Here is a 17,765-nt window from a genome sequence, read left to right as displayed (position 1 = left end):
AGAATGTTGGAGGATGCTAGACTCTCGTACCATTTTGTGTTTTACAGGTTATTGAAGAGAGGGAAAAACTAAAGAATGACAGGGAAGCCCGCCAGAAGAAGATGTACTATCTCAGGACTGAGTTAGAGCGGCTTCATAAACAACAAGGTATCAGCTGCTTTGCATGACTGCCTTTTTGTAATAACTTGTTCAGGAGACCTAAATGGGGAAGTTTGGTACTCTCAGATAGGTTCAGTAACCTGAAGCTTCATTAAAAAAAAACTTTTTACATAATTAAACTTGTTAAAAAGTTGCAATAATAATGCAAAGAATTATCAGGTACTCTTCTCCCAGATGATGATGATGATGATTTGAGATGAAGTTTCACTCTTTTGCCCAGGCTGGAGTGAAGTGGCATGATTTCGGCTTGCTGCATTCTCTGTCCCCTGGGTTCAAGTGATTCTCCTGCCTCAGCCTTCCAAATAGCTGGGATTACAGGCGCCCACCACCACACCTGGCTAATTTGTTTAATCTTATTAGTAGAGATGGGGTTTTGCCATGTTGGCCAGGCTGATCTTGAACTCCTGATCTCAGGTGATCCACCCACCTTGGTCTCCCAAAGTGCTAGGATTACAGGTGTGAGCCACCATGCCCAGACAGATTATTAACATTTTACTACACTTGCTCTATCCTTCTCTCTCTCTCTGTGTGTGTGTGTGTAATTTTTCCTGAACTTTTTTTTTTTTTTTTTTTTTGAGACAGTCTCACACTCACCCAGGCTGGAGTGCAATCTCACCTCACTGCAACCTCTGCCTCCTGGGTTCAAATGATTCTCAAGCCTCAACCTCCAAAGTAGCTGGGATTACAGGTGTGCACCACCATGCCTGGCTAATTTTTATAATTTTAGTAGAGATGGGGTTTAACCATTTTGTCCAGGCTGGTCTCAAACTCCTGGCCTTAAGCGATCTGTCTGCCTTGGTCTCCCAAAGTGCTCGGATTACAGGTGTTAGTCACGGAAATGGCCTTTTCTGAGTTTTTAAAAGTAACTGTAGATGTAATGTTCCTTTACTTCTAAATACTTAAGTATTTCCTAACAACAAAGAAGGTACATAACCTTAATACACTTACCAAAATTAGGATATTAGCAGTGATACAATAATATTACCCAGCCTACCAATCTTACTCATATTTCACATCGTCCCGTTAATGCCCTTTATAGCAAAACAAAGTGCAAGATAATTTATTGCATTCAATTTTCATGTTCTTTTAGTCTTTTTAAATCTGAGTCTTTGTATTTCATACATTGGCATTCTGGAAAAGAAGAGGTCACATATTTTGTAGAATATTCCTTAATTTCGATTGGTCTGTTTCCTTATGATTAAATTCAAGTTATTTATTTTTTGCAAAAATATCACAGAAGTGTTGCTGAGTTTGTATCAGGTGTTGATTTGTCCCGTTACTGGTGATGTTAATTTTAATTATTGGTTAAGGTAGCATCTGCCAGATTTCTCCACTATAAAGTTACTATTTTATCCTTTTTAGTTAATGTGTATCTTATAGAAGAGATACTTTGAGGCTGTGTAAATATTCAGTTACTCCTCAAACTTCCACCCACTAGTTTTAGTATCCATTGATGAGTCTTGCCTGAGCCAGTTATGGTGATAATTATTTTTAAAAATTTTAAAAATATATTTTATTTTTTGAGACAGTGTCTCGCTATGTCACCCAGGCTGAAGTGCAGTGGCAGTGGCACTATCTCAGCCCACTGCAGCCTCTGCTTACTGGCTCAAGTGATCCTCCTGAGTAGCTGAGACCGTAGGCACGAGCTACCATGCCTGGCTAATTTTTTTTTTTTGTAAAGACAAAGTTTTGCCATGTTGCCAAGGCTGGTCTCAAACTCCTGGGCTCCTTGGCCTCCCAAAGTGCTAGGATTATAGGCATGAGCCACTCACTGTGCCTGGCCTATGATGGTTATCAAACAGGGATTTTTCAAGTTTCCTCATTCACTTTGGTAGAAGCCTTAATTAGTTGGCTTTCCACCATAAGAGGGAACTTCTTAACCTTCACTCCCATTTGTTTATTCATTTATATGAGTATGAATTCGTGGATTCTTCATTCGATAGGTTATAATCTTTTATTATCATTATTTATTTTAATGCTCAAATTGTTCCATATGTGGTCAATGGGACCCCCCTATGAGTTGGCTCCTGTGTCCTTTCTTTTTTTTTCTTTTTCTTTCTTGGCCAACTGAAGTCAGACCTGTGTCTTTTCAATATGTCTTCATCATATTTGTGTACTTTCTATTTTTTTTTTTTTTTTTAAGAGACAAGGTCTCATTCTGTTGCTCAAGCTGGAATCTAGTGGTGCTGTCTTAGCTCACTGTAGCCTCACATTTCTGGACTCAAGTGATCCTCCCTCCCAAAGCACTGGGATTACAGGCACGAGCCACCATGCCTGGTCTTTCCTTAAACTTAGTACAAAAAAAAAATGTTCCCTGATGCCTTCCTTTTTATTCTATTTCTTTATGCTTTTAGGAATTCATATACACAGTGAGGAAAAGAACATAACAAGGCTTCTAAATACTGATAGTATGAATGAACAGAGTGGGAGAAGATGTAATTGCTTCTGTCTGGGTTTGGACTGTTTAAGGATGAGAAATTTAGTTATTTATCTGGTGAGGATTAACCCCAGAGGATCTGGAGTTTGGAATAGGAGATAATATTAAATAAGGCATCTGTGTACAGTGGCTCACACCTGTAATCCTGGCACTTTGAGAGACTGAAGTGGGCAGATCATTTTGAGCTCAGGAATTTGAGATCAGCCTGGGTGGCAAAACCCCATCTCTACCAAGAAAAGGAAAAAAAAGATAAATCAGAGGCAAAACCTAAACTCATTGAAGAATTTGTTAATGTGTCCTTCGATCAGATAAAGTCAACTGCATTACCCTAAAATAATTCTTCAGCTCTCTGAAGAGAGGACAACCGCTAGATTCATAGTTATAACATTTATTAATATTTTGGGGAGACACACAAAATTGTATATACTGTTATGGAAGTTCATGGATTTTCTGAAGCCTACTATAGATCCTTAGCTTTACACGAAAGATAATGTCATAACCCATCCTTTACCTTTATAGAAGCTTCACTTACACCAATCCATATGGAAGGACAGTCTCACTTGCTCTTAGAAGAAAAATTTTTTTTGAGATAGTGTCTCTCACTATCACCCAGGCCGGAGGAATGCAATAGCACGATCTTGGCTCACTGCAACCTCCACCTCCTGGGTTCAAGCGATTCTCCTGCCTCAGCCTCCAGAGTAGCTGGGATTACAGGTGCCTGCCACCATGCCTGGTGAATTTTTTGTATTTTTGGTATAGACAGGGTTTCACCATGTTAGCGAGGCTAGTCTCAAGTTCCTGAACTCAAGTAATCCACCCGCCTTGCCCTCCCAAAATGCTGGGATTATAGGCGTGAGTCATTGTGCCTGGCTGCTCTTAGAAACTTTTGTGGACAAAGATTTTGTAGCCATAAGGCCCTGACAAATTACTACTTGTAAATGAGAAATGACTCATCTCATTTTCCCTCTGCTTCTTTTTGTTGACATTTGACTGCTCAGGAGAAATGCTGCGCAAGAAACGAAGGGAGAAGGATGGTCACAAAGACCCACTCCTGGTAGAGGTGAGTCGGCTTCAGGATAACATTATGAAGGACATTGCAGAGCTACGGCAAGAGGCAGAAGAGGCAGAAAAGAAGCAATCTGAACTGGACAAAGTGGCTCAGATCTTGGGAATTAACATCTTTGATAAATCCCAGAAGTCTTTAAGTGACAGTAAAGAGCCTACAGAGAAGCCCGGGAAAGCAGAAAAATCTAAGAGCCCAGAAAAAGGGTCATCATTCTCAAACTCCTCCTCTAGCAAGGTAACAACTCAACTTTTCCATTTCTATTATACCTTTTTTTCTCCATAGACTCCTACAGAAGGTTTCTAACCATTTTCTTAGCTGAGGTTTTCAAACTGTTCTTACTCTTGTTAATTATTTTTTCAAAGTATAGATCAGAGCATGGTACTCCTCTTCAGAATTTCAGCTGTTCCTTGTTGTCCACAAAGAATCCAAAATCCTTGGTATTCAGGACCTTCCATATTCTTGTTCCAGCATTTACTTCTTAACCCGCTCCTATCTGGCTTCTAATCTTCTCACAACTTGTATATACCCTTTTGTGGGGTTCATATTTAGCACCTGTGTTCATGTCTAGGTCACTATTAAGTTGCTAATATCAGTAGATACATTTTACTTCTCAAATGAGCAGCATTTGAGGCTGAGAATCACTTCTACAAATGGAAGAAAGTGATTCCCTTGGCTTCTGACATTTCTTTTCCTCCTAGTACATTATTGGATGCTCCTGCTTAGTATCCTTTGCTGTCTATCTTCTCGTATATAATCTTTAAATGTTTGAGTTTCTCAGAGCTAGGTCCTTGCCCAGTTCTCCAGAATTTGCTCTTTCGTTCTAGGCCATTTCATCCAGTCCTATGCTAAAATGCCAGTTTTATGTTCCAGTTCAAATGAGTCTTCTGATTGTCTAACAACCTACTTGCCATTTCCACTTCATTATCTCACAGGCACTTCAAATTGAGCATGTCCTAGACTAAATTAATGGTTGTGCTCAACCTCCTTCCAACTTTTTCTGCCTCCATTGTTAACCATTTTCAATGAATGGCACCCTGTCCAACAGTTTTCATGCCAACAACTTAAAAGTCACTCTTAGTGCTCTCTTCTCCCTAATTGCTCCATACGCAAACAATTACAAATTCTGTCAGGTCCCTCTCCAAAGTAAATCTTGATTCCATTCAGCTTACCATCTCCATTGACATTCAATTCCAAGCCACATCAGTTTTTTTGCTTATATTTCTACGTTATTTCTCCACATGTAGCCAGTGATCATGGTACTTAATCCCTTGCCTACCTCTTCAAACTCATTTCATACCTCCTTTTCGTCTTGCTTACTGTAGTTTCATTACTAACCTTTTCATTTTTCAAATATATCATCTCCTCTCATGACCTCATATTTTCTGTTCCCTTTCTTTACCATGCAAACCAAACTCTTTCCTTATCTGCTTTTTTTTTTTTTTTTAACTAACTCCAATTCATTCTTTAGATTGCTTCTTAAATTACTTCTCTGACTTCCTTCTCTGATTCCCTAGACTGTTAAGTTTGCCTGATAGGCACTCCCATAATACCTTGTAATACTCCCTCTTAGCATTTATGACAGATCTAATTATATAATTACATGTGTTCCCCCCAATTTGATTTTAAGGTACAAAAGTTCCAGGGATTTTTTCTTTTTCTCCCTGGCCGCACCTCTCAGTTCCAGGGATTCTGGATTTTATCTGTGTCATTATTCAATATGATTTCCAATACATAGCCCAGGGTGTGGCACATAGTAATGAATGCTGCTCAAGAAACATTGTAACATCTTAAACTGCTGTCACCTCAAAATGCAATTTTTCAGATGTGCAATATCTGGTGTTATACCTCTCTAATTTTGTATTAATAATCCTATTAGCCTGTAATAATCTTTCTCCCAACCCTACTCATCCATTAAGTCCCAATTTGCATACCACCTTCTCCATGAAGAATTTCCAGATTTCCACCCAGATCTAGTCAGCCCTTCTTTAGCACTCTGTAATTTGTTTCTTTGTAAAATTTATTTTGTTGTCTTATATAAAGACTCTTCTAATTTCTGTCTTCACTTAATGAGAGCTTCTTTTGTTTTTTTTGGAATAAAGATTGGATCTTGCTATATTGCCCAAGCTGGTCTTTTTTTTTTTTTTTTGAGACAGAGTCTCACTCTGTCGGCCAGGCTGGAGTGCAGTGATTCAGTCTTGGCTCACTGTCACTTCCATCTTCTGGGTTCCAGCAGTTCTTTTGCCTCAGCCTTCAGAGTAGCTGGGATTACAGGTGTGTGCCACCACACCTGGCCAACTTTTGTATTTTTAGTAGTTACAAGATTTCCCTATGCTGGCCAGGCAGGTCTCAAACTCCCGACCTCAGGTGATCCACCCATCTCAGCCTCCCAAAGTGCTGGGATTACAGGTGTGAGCCACGGTGCCTGGCCCCAGGCTGGTCTTGAACTCCTGGGCTCAAGTGATGATCCTCCTACCTCAGCCTCCCAAAGTACTAGTATCACAGATGTGAGCCACTCCACCTGGCCTGAGAGCTTCTTGAGTTTAAAAGAGGAAAGTTTTTTATCTTTGTGTTTCCCATGGCATACAGTATGTCTGGCACATGGTACATCCTCAGTTAATGTTGAATTCAGAGGTAGGAAAGAGAATATATTCTGTATTATCACCCAAGCTCTATTTTCCCTGTCTTCCTGGGAGACTTCTTTCTCAACCAGGTAGGCCTAGTCTTTTTTTTTTTAAGGCAGTCTTGCCCTGTCGCCAGAGTGACTGCAATCTCCGCCTTCCGGGTTCAAGTGATTCTACTGCCTCAGCCTCCTGAGTAGCTGAGACTACTGGTGCGTGTCACCATACTCAGCTAATATTTTTGTATTTTTAGTAGAGAAGGGGTTTTACTATGTTGGCCAGAATGGTCTCCTTGGCCAGCCCACTTTGGCCTCTCAAAGTGTTGGTATTACAGGTGTGAGCCACCGCGCCTGACCAGCACTAGTCTTTTATACCTGGGTACTGAGTCTAGGTAGGGCCTTTGATGGGCAAAGAATTTAAAGGCTCTAGTCCTTTGTAATTAACTTGTACATTGGATTTCTATTCATATACCAACCCCATGATAATCTATCATCTTGATTTCTATGAGTCTTCATGGTCTCTGAACATAACAGGGATATGTTACAATTCAGTTTTCATCTCAGCAATAAGGAATACTATGTCTACAGCCTAATTTTCTTACCTGTTCTTGGTATGCCTTCTTTCTTTACCTCTCTTTAAAATGTATAATTGGTTTAAGGTTTTCTTTCCCTTTCTGTTCATTTCAGAAAAGTACACACAGACTTGTAATTTCATCTACCTAGAGACAACTATTCTTACCTTTTTTTTGAGACAGGATCTCACTCTGTCACCCAGGTTGAGTGCAGTGACACGATCATGGCTCACTGCAGCCTTTAACCCTTGGTTCCAAGCAATCCTTCCATCTCAGGCTCACCAGTAGCTGGGACTACAGGTGCTCACCACCACCACAACCGCCTAATTTTTGTATTTTTTATAGAGTTGAGGTCTTGCCATGTTTCCCAGTCTGGTCTCGAACTCCTAAGCTCAAGTAATCTGCCTACCTCAGCCTCCCAAAGTGCTGGCATTATAGGCATGAGCCACTGGGCCCAGCTGAGACCACTGTTATTAATACTTTGGTGTATGATATTATTAATACTTGGTCCTTGGTGTATGTTATTCCAAATACATAACACCAAGGTATTAATTCTGTCCATTAATCCACTTAACAAATATTTATTGATCATCAAGAAATTGTCAGGAACTGGTCTAGATATGGGATGTATCACACTGAACAGTATAAACAAGTTTCCTATTCTCATTAAACAGCAGAAGACAGACAATAAATAATTCCATGTTAGGTAATCAAGTGCCCCAAAAAAGAAAACAGGATTAGGGGAATAGAGTGGTGAGAGAAAGTCTTTTGGATAAAGTTATATTCAACATTCTGTGTCTATTTATGTATCTTTATTGATTATTCAAGTGTATTTTGAATAATACATGATATGTACATCTTTCCATGTCAGTAAATATACTTCTATAATATCATTTTTAACAACCTTATTTTTTGTTGTTTTTGTTGCATGGTTAAGCAAAATTTATTTAACCAATCAAATCACCTGTTGTTTGACATGATAATTTCTGTAGGATAAATGTCAAGGAGTGAATTGCTGGGTTAAAGGGTATACAGAATTTTGAGGTAGGTAATATGTATTTCTAGAAGATGGTGCTAGTTAATACTCCCCCCAGGAGAGTCTGAACTCTCCCTGTCTGGTGTGATCTCGTTAGTGATTCTTGAATAGGACTCAGGTAGGGAAAGAGTATCTTTGGAGCCCGTTATTTCCCTTTCTTTATCCTGTCTTTTTCCCCACATGAGTCACTATTCCAGGTGCCTAGTTCCTTCACATTGTGTACTATAGAACACCATTCATAGTTAGACTCCGAGTTGCAAAAATTATCTTTTTCCGTGCCTTACTCCTGAACATTAACCAAAATTCTCATTTCTTGAGTGCCTTGTTTCAGCTTGGTAATAAATTAATTCATATTAAAGTATTTACCATTGATAACTTTAATATTAAGGAGTTGATATATTTTAAAAGAGGATAACTCAAAGGGGTTAAATTCTTTTTTTTTTTTTTTGAGACAGGGTCTCACTCTTTGCTGAGGCTGGAATGCAGTAGTATAATCTTGTCTCACTGCAACCTCTGCCTCCCAGGTTCAAGTGATTCTCATGCCCTCAGCCTCCCGAGTAGCTGGGACTACAGGTGCATACCACCACACCTGGATAATTTTTGTATTTTTAATAGAGATGGGGTTTCACCATGTTAGCCAGGCTTGTGTTGAACTCCTGGCCTCAAGTGATCTGCCCACCTCGACCTCTCAAAGTGATGGGATTATAGGCTTGAGCCACCACACCTAGCCTCTAAAGGTGTTGAATTCTAAAAGTGATATTTTAGGTACTTAAAAATATTTTTTTCAGATTCCTTTAAATCATTCTACATAGATGACTATCTGCTTTATCTATGTATACCAACCTATCTCTCCAGTGTTTCATACCAGGATATATATGATAAGTTTACTATCACCTATTTTCTGCATCTTCTTTGCTTAGCCTGTCAATTACCTTTTCCATTTTGGTATTTTTTCCCTCCCTAGTCATCATGATGATTTTCAAATTTAACTATTTAGTTGCATAGGTAACGCATTCAACATCTATCTTCTCAAGGGTATACAGTGAAGAGACTCCTACCCACCCTTGTTTTCCACTTCCCTTCCCCAGCCAATGATTCCACAACCTTGGCTGTTCTTCTAGAGATATTTTAGGATATATAAGTAAATATATTGCCGTTATGATTTACTTTTCATGCTGTGATAGCACTATGAAGTCAGTTTGTTCTGTGTGAGTCTTAGAGACATGTTTCTGTTAGGGTTACCCCCAACTTATGCAGCTTTAAATATTGACAATATGGTCATATGGCTGTATTTGTATTATTATGGACACTTACTATTTCTAAGAGAAGACAAGTCTAGATTGCCTTGAATTTCTTGTAAGTACAGATTTTTCCCCTCTAGGAATCAAAAGTAAACAATGAGAAGTTTCGTACTAAGAGCCCCAAGCCTGCCGAAAGCCCCCAATCAGCCACTAAGCAGTTGGATCAGCCCACTGCTGCTTATGAGTATTATGATGCTGGCAATCACTGGTGTAAAGACTGCAACACCATCTGTGGAACCATGTTTGACTTCTTCACCCATATGCACAATAAGAAGCACACACAGGTAGGTATCCTGCTCTCTGTATTTTCACTCCCACCCTCACTCTCTTCAAATTTCTATACCCCTATCTGCATTGCAAAGCCGGAAAAGGAAACATTCTCATAGGGCAGGAGCCCCAGTCTGAAGAGCCAAGAGATACCAACAAAGGAGACACCATTCCCGGGACTCAGTCCAGGGGACTTGGCTATAGCTAAACACCATGACAAGTGTAAGTGAGGTTTCTGCCTCTTTTGATTCCTTGAGTAACTGATTTTTTTGTTTCATTTTAGCTTTTTCTGGTACTTGCTCTAACATGTGTTTACCTTTTCCACAGGTGATTTCCATTTAAACAGTTGGCAGAGGGGTTGGGGGTGGGTAGCTGGGGGCTTCTGGTCCCCTGGTCTTATGTATGGGGGAGAAAAAGAGAGAAAGGTGGGTCATTGAGTTTTTTAGTGCTGTTGTGTGAGCACCTCTGCCTCTTACAAATAGACACTGGATCCCTACAACAGACCTTGGGCTTCAAAGACCCAGAGTGAGGCCAAGCAAGATGTTGTAAAGCGCACTGACAAGATAACTGTTCCTGCAAAAGGTATGTTTTCTCTTTGCCTCCTTTATGTTTTCCTTATATTCAGTTGAGGAAGAGGTGTCCCTGAGCTAAGTTGCTAGGAAGCAGTATAGCATGAGACATAGCCATTCCTTTTAACAAAGCCGTAAGAATACCTTCTGTCTACAAAACGGTGTACTAGCTCCTGAAGCTATAAAGAGATCTATAAGACTATGATCTCTACCCGTATGGCCAAATATCTGCTATTAACAGATGTTAAACGTAGACATGTCACTTAAAATATAATAAAACTGTCTTTGTCATTGGTTTATGGGCCCAAAATCTTGCTTATTTGGAATCCAGGCTAAAAAGGATAGGAAATGCAGTAATTTTAAAAGTATTTATTTATTTATTTAAAGGCGGAGTTTCACTATTGTTGCCCAGGCTGGAGTGTAATGGTGTGATCTTGGCTCACCACAACCTCTGCCTCCCAGGTTCCAGCTATTCTCCTGCCTCAGCCTCCCTAGTAGCTGGGATTACAGACACCCACCACCACACCCAGCTAATTTTTTATATTTTTAATAGAGATAGGGTTTCACTATGTTGGCCAGGCTGGTCTCTTAACTCTTGACCTCAGGTGATCCACCAGCCTCAGTCTCCCAGAGTGTTGGGATTACAAGCGTGAGCCACTGCGCTCGGCTAGGAGATGCAGTAATTACCTTTTCAACTAAGAGCTATACAATATTTTGAGTCATTGTTAATAAGGGGTAAATGGAGAAGCAGAAACTTTCTTCGTCTTTAAACTTTTCAATTTCTTACCTTCACAAGTAGCCAGTGCTGCTTCTGTATCCTTTAGATCTACAGAAGATAGATTCCTCAGTGAGGAATGAGAGATCCTCATAAAATGATAATGAACTATTCGGGAGTATAGTTTTTATATCTCCTGTGATGCTTAGCGCTAGTTAGGATTTGAGGAGACTCAGCAACAGGAGTGAATCTGGCACAGGAAACTCCTAAATTAATCAGTTAGTGTTCCCAAGAGGTAGAAGAAATAGAAGACTATAGTTCAAGCCTTAGGTTGGAAAGACTTGCTATTGGGTTTCATCTAAATGCTACTTCTGACTTCAAAGTGGGTAAGGACCTTTATACTGTAACTATTTTACTGTAAAGGGGTGATGGGATTTCCACTGGTTGCTGTTATTCTGGGTGGAATCGACTTATTTCCTTGACTTTTTTCTATTTCTTCCAGGTTCTGAGTTTCTGGTTCCCATTAGTGGATTTTACTGCCAGCTCTGTGAAGAATTTTTGGGGGATCCAATTTCTGGGGAGCAACATGTGAAGGGTCACCAACACAATGAGAAATACAAGGTTGGTCTTTGTAGTAGAAAAAGTTTCCAACTTTTCTGAAGTAATTCTTTTGACTTTGTCAAATGAATTCTGAGCTGGAAAAAGTCATTGACACTTCAAATTCCATATAACCTCTAAGTTCTCCTCAGTCCTAGTGGGAGATTTTGAGCTGATAGCATCCTATATGTCCTTGAGAAAGATTATTCTGGGGATTTCTACTAAGTAAATTCTAACAGTGGCAGGGCCAAGATATTTTTCTCTTGTGTTTTTACCAGCTTTTGAGCCTTTATCTTTTTTATTCTCAGAAATATGTGGATGAAAACCCACTATATGAGGAGCGGCGGAATCTGGACCGCCAAGCTGGCTTGGCTGTGGTCCTAGAGACAGAACGGCGACGGCAGAGTGAGCTAAAGCGCAAACTGAGTGAGAAACCAAAGGAGGATAAGAAAGAAAAAAAGGCAAAGGCTGTGAAAGAAGTAAAGGAGGATGACAAAGTCTCTGAGAAATTAGAAGACCAGCTCTCTGAGGGTAGGAACTCCCCTGAAAAAGCTGAAAATAAAAGGAACACTGGCATCAAACTCCAGTTAAAAGAAGAGGTAAAGAAGGAATCGCCAACATCATCATCTTTTGGGAAATTCAGCTGGAAGAAGCCAGAAAAAGAAGAGGAGAAAAGTTCAGTGGTGACCCCAAGTATCTCTAAAGAAGAGATTATAGAAAGTAGTAAGGACAAAGAGGATGGCAAAGCTGAAGCTGGGAAGGCAAAGCCTATCAAAATTAAGCTCTCTGGGAAAACTGTTGTTGCACATACCAGCCCTTGGATGCCTGTTGTGACAACTTCAACACAGACTAAGATCCGACCCAACCTGCCTATCCCATCCACAGTACTCCGCAAGTCATGTTCAGCTACAATGAGCAAGCCAGCTCCTCTTAACACCTTTCTGTCTATTAAATCCTCGGGAACCACTGCTAAACCTCTGCCAGTGGTTAAAGAGTCTTCAGCTGATCTCCTCTTACCTCCAGACATCATCTCCAAAGCATTTGGAGGGGAAGAGGTGATTCTAAAAGGGTCTCCAGAGGAAAAAGTGGTGTTGGCTGAAAAGAATGAGCCATCCCATTTACCTGAACAAATACTACCACCTCCTCCACCACCCCCACCTCCACCACCTCCACCACCCCCAGTTATACCTCATCCAGCTGCCTCATCTCCTGCTCCAGGAAATGCTATCTTGGATCCAGTAAAATCAAACCCAACTGTTTCTCAGACTCTCAGCCCTGGCTTCATGGGTCCTAACATTTTGAACCCAGTGTTGCCTGTAGCCATCATGGCCTCTGCACAGCCAGCTGCCATTCCTTCTGATGAGACAGCTCCTGGGGTGAGTGAGAGTGACCGAGACCAGACCCTGTTCTCTGTGTTAGTACGTCCTCCACCACCCCTCTCAAGTGTGTTCAGTGAACAAGCCAAAAAATTAGAGAAGCGAAATTCATGCTTAGCCACAGCCAATGCTAAGGACCTGTATGACATATTCTATAGTAGTGGTGGAAAGGGGGCCCCTGAGACTAAGCTAAGTGGTGGTCCATTGGCCAATGGGGAAAATAGCAACCTCTCTAGAACCAAAAATTCAGACACTTCTTCTTCTCCTTTGAACAGCAGTGCATCCCAAGAAGAATTACATCAAGATGATGGTTTGGTCACTGCTCCTATACTCAGCAACTCTGAAAAGCCCATTGTGAAAACTCTGGTGGCCCTAGGGAAATGGTCAGTTATAGAACATGTAGACCCAAAAAGCACAGGCAGCACATATGGCTTCCTACAGCCTCTGACAAGGTTGTGCCAAAGCAGGACTTACGAAACGATTACCCCAAAGACAGACAGTTTGGCCTTATGGACCTCTAGTTCCTTCCAGAGTGACACTAGTAGGGATATATCTCCAGAGAGGAAGAGTGAGCTTGACCTGGAAGAGCCAGGGCCACCTGGTGTAGAACCACCTCCTCAACTGTTAGATATACAGTGCAAAGAATCTCAGAAGTTGGTAGAAATCCACCTCAGAGAATCTGTTCACCAGGGTAAGAAAAGCCAAGAGCTCCATAAATCTGAGGATTGTAGAGAAAGTGAGATAGAGACAAACACTGAACTACAAGGAAGGGCAAAAGAGCTCTCTGAGGGGATAGTTGATGAGAGAGCAGGTACCAGCATTGGACCCCACAGCATAGAAGATTCTAATTTGAAGCATGGGAACAGATACATGTGGGAAGGAGAAGTAAAACAGCCCAACTTGCTAATAATTGACAAAGAGGCTGAACAGTCCAATAAATTGATGACAGGAAGTGAAACTCCAAGTAAAGTAGTGATTGAATTGAGTCCACAGGCTTGCTCTTCCACAATGGCAAAATTAGACTCATTTTCATCAGAAGCTAGGTCTTTACCCAAGAACCCACAAGATATACCTGTGAAAATTTCTGCCCCAGAGTTTCTTCAGTCCCCAGCCAGATCAGCAGTGTGTTTGACAGGTAGTCCACAAGAGCAAGGAGTTTCAGTTAGTGAGGAGGGGCTAAAAAATTCAGCTCCAGAATCAGCATCTAGAACTCCTAGGTACAGACGCCTCAAACTCAAGAGAAAAAGAGCAGAAGACTTTCTAGTTACAAAGATGTATGAGTTGGCTGTTTGGGATGAAAACAAGAGGCCAGAGGCCTGGGAAAGCCCAGAGAAACCAAAAGTAGAAGCACTGGAGCTACGAGATATCCATCCAGAGTTACCAGTGACAATAGAAAGCAAGGCCCTAAAAGACTTTGAAGCTACAGACTTAAAGGTAGAAGACCTTACTGCCCTGGGGGATATGCCTGTTGATTTCTGCGGTAGTCGGGTAAGCCCAGCACCTAGATCCCCAACTGCCTTGTCTCAGAAAGTTTGTGAAGAAAATTCTATATTACCTATAGGGTGTAATTCTTCTACTCCCACTAACTTTGAGCCAATACCATCTTTTTCTGGGTTTCCATTAGATTCTCCTAAAACCTTGGTGCTTGACTTTGAGACAGAAGGTGAACGAAATTCATCTAATCCCAAGAGTGTTAGGATCCCTTCTCCTAACATTTTGAAAACTGGACTTACAGAAAATGTTGACCGAGGCTTGGGGGGCCTAGAGGGAACACACCAGGCCCTTGACCTGTTAGCAGGAGGAATGATGCCTGAGGAAGTAGAAGAATCTTCCCAATTAGACAAACAAGAGTCACTCAGATTGGAATTAAAAGAAATTAATTCTGTAGGCCTTGGGCCATCTCCTTGCCTTCCAGACCTTGTTGACTTTGTCACACGGACCTCTGGAGTTCAAAAAGATAAACTGTGTTCTCCACTCTCTGAGCCAGGTGACCCTTCTAAGTGTAGCTCCCTGGAGATGGGGCCATTACAGCTAGAAATACCGAATGCATCCATCACAGAGGTGGCAATTCTGCAAGTAGATGATGACAGTGGCAACCCTCTGAATTTGGTTAAACCTCCAGTGTCAAGGTCACCTCCAAGGGAGCAGGTAGTCGAAGACAATATGGTCCCTCAGGAAATGCCTGAACAGGAAGCTACAGTTGGTGCCATCCAGGACTGCACGGAGTCCAGTGTTCACAACTACGAATAAATACCTAGAGCTGCTTGTGAATGAATCAAATTGGCTTTTAGAAATCAGATGCCCAGATGCTCCAGGACTAATTTGCTATCTCATCTGGAACCTACACCAAGAGATGCAGTCAGCATCTTACAGTAAATGTTCATGGAAACTGAAAAATTTACCTTCTTTCCTTTTTCCTTTCCCCTTTAAATACCAGACAAATCAATAACAACTTCTATATATATATATATATATATATATATATATATATATATATATCTGTAAAAATGTATTTTCTGGGTGTTTTTGGCCAATTTATTTTCTCCCACTTTGTCATTAAAATCAGATGTCTTAACTGGCTCACCACATAGTGTGCTTTGATTGTATTTTGGCTTTGACTCTGCCATTTCTGAAATGTGGGGGAGGATGGAGACAGCTGACCTCTCCAATAGCTGTGTTGTATTCCTACCCAATTTCCTGGGCAGTTGATGCATCTCTGGGAGAAACATCAGAAAGCTTGCTGAAATGAAAACTTGGAAGAATTGTTCATCTCTTAACATTGCTTGAAATGCAACGTGAGTAACTCTTTTGTTTACTGTTTACATCCTTTATTGGCATGTCAACTCCTGTACTTCCCTTACTCTGTTGCCTTTCTTGAGATGCACTGTCCTGCTAACCCACAAACCTGTTTGGAAATAAACAAGGAAGAACATCTGGCAGGCCCACTTTTAAGAAGATGACAAATCAACAAATCGGTAAGACTTTTTCATGGTTCATTGCCAGGAACAGATAGGCTTTTGGGATCACTTTTATTTTTGAAATGGCTTTTGTTCATTGTATTGTGATCCAATAACACTTTGTACTAAATTATTTAGCAGCCATTTCTGTTGTGAAGGGGTAGAAGATCTGTGAAATTTTCGAGATTGAACTCATTCCCTGTTCGACAAACCCATATGTATCCTTTCCTCTACCTCCTCCTCTCCCAATTTATTTCCACCATAGTATGATGTTTTGGGTTGTACATTTTGTTAAAATGATTAAAGAATTTATGAGTTGGCTCGAACAAGTTTAACTTTATTTTTAATGTGTTAATTACTTGGAATAAATGCATTAATCTCATGTTTTCTTCTGGATTTTTGTTTTGAAATCACACACATTTGAACTCCAAAGGAAAACTAGAACAATGAATCCCTGCTGCCCTATTGTTTATCTGCACCCCTCAACCATTCTTTCCTCATTTCTCAGAATTACTTTATGCCAGAATGTTAGGATATATAGTCTGCCCCAGCACAGCCTGGATGGGTAGTAAGTAGGCAACAGTGGTCTGGTATTGGCATCTTCCTGTCGTGAAGCTTTTTGTATACCTTTGTGTTGACTCTCCATAGGGTCTTCTAGGAACTGAGCTCCCCTAGGACAATCAGGTTGTTGCTCTTGGGAATTAGGGAGTTCAGTCCTCAGATTTTCTAACTCTGTCCCTGTTTCCTCTTGATATCCCTGTTGTCAGCATTTTATAACCTGACTCAACAGGGACTTCAGAGTCTTATTTACCCACCTGTTCCTCAAAGATAATAGAAAATTCCTGATCTGTATTTTTCCCCCAAAATTATTTTTTCCTGTTTCCTTATAAAAAGAGTTATAAAATCCCTAGGTCAACTCTGGAAAGCATTTTTTTTTTATACTAATGTCAATTTAGAAGTCATTCTGGCCTCTCTTGATCATGTTACGGAAAGGGCACAGATTTGGGAGAGCTAGATCCTCGACTATACCTCAGTCATACCTTGCTGTGATTTTAGACAAATTAGTTTACCTCACTGTGTCACAGAATTGTTTTGTGTTGTTTCCTTTGAGATAGGATTGTTATTTTTATCCTAGCACCAAATATGTACAGGGTCAGGATATCTTGCCTGTGTCACCTTTCTAGCCCTGATTTTGTAGGAGAAAGCCTGAGTTCAATGTAGTTTTCTTGCTTGGAAACCATAGACTAACTCAAAAGGTGTCATTGAGAAGAGTTAAAGCCCAGATGAGCTTCAGGGAGATTTGTTTTCCTAGAGAACTACTCGCTCTGTGTTTTAGCAGGTTATCTATAGGAATTCAGGGAGCATAATTTTTAATGCCAGTTTGTACTGATTTTCAGTCCTGTTCACTTAGTTCCACTTCTCTTTAGGGAGAGACCGATTGTTTTAGATAGAGTCAGGAAGAGGTAACCATATCAAGATCTCAATCCTAACCTTTTTCCCACTAAGAGGATGTTGGACTCTTACTCTCTAGGTTAGGAGGGGGCCACTTGAAAAGGGTGAGAAGGGAAAAGCAAAATTTATTATAAGAACGGCAGAACCGACTCAAGTAGCTAGGGCTGGAGTACTTTGAGCCTAAGCTTTGGTACTAACTCCTCTTGTATTCTCTGGGTAAGTTCAGGATTTAAACCAAAGGCATCCACCAATCAGGGTTTTTCAAAAATAATGCTCACTTCTAACGATGTAGGAATGACATTCTTTATATCTTGCTTGAACCAGCAGAGGGAGAACTTTTTAGGATTCTGTATTCTGGGCAGGAAGTGTTGCTGCCTCCTTTTGATTAGTGGGATCTAGCTTTGGAACCTATCCAGAGAAGACAGGTGAAAGGAAGGACAAAATTCTAACCCAGTAGCTGGAAATAGAGCATATATATTTTTTTATTCATCACCATCATGGTACTGAGTAAACTTTCAACTTAGGAGACTTAGGCACATGGAAGAAATGGGCCCTGAATTCTAAGTGAAGCTTGTGGTGTAATATAACTATGTTTTAAATTTCACAAACATGAGGAACAACTTTTATCAGGCATCCTCAATTGT

At 40.6% G+C, this 17,765-nt stretch overlaps 1 protein-coding gene across 2 annotated transcripts in view; it reads left to right on the top strand.

Moving 5' to 3' along the window:
* Positions 1-17,765, top strand: part of ZNF318 (zinc finger protein 318) — a 35,329-nt gene that overhangs the window by 15,070 nt on the left and 2,494 nt on the right. Inside the window, exons 5-10 of one of the 2 annotated variants that reach the window (XM_035295700.3) lie at positions 48-147; positions 3,595-3,896; positions 9,269-9,472; positions 9,938-10,037; positions 11,242-11,360; positions 11,645-12,712. In XM_035295700.3, the coding sequence (XP_035151591.1) occupies positions 48-147; positions 3,595-3,896; positions 9,269-9,472; positions 9,938-10,037; positions 11,242-11,360; positions 11,645-12,712 (1,893 nt within the window). Of the gene's footprint in view, positions 1-47; positions 148-3,594; positions 3,897-9,268; positions 9,473-9,937; positions 10,038-11,241; positions 11,361-11,644; positions 16,052-17,765 lie in introns of those variants that run through there. The other variant, XM_035295699.3, reaches the window with a different exon arrangement.

The sequence above is a fragment of the Callithrix jacchus genome, chromosome 4 (assembly GCF_049354715.1).
Source record: "Callithrix jacchus isolate 240 chromosome 4, calJac240_pri, whole genome shotgun sequence".
Classification (NCBI taxonomy): Eukaryota; Metazoa; Chordata; class Mammalia; order Primates; family Cebidae; genus Callithrix; species Callithrix jacchus.
Note: the sequence above shows the minus strand (reverse complement) of the source record. Positions and strands in the feature narration are given on the sequence as shown.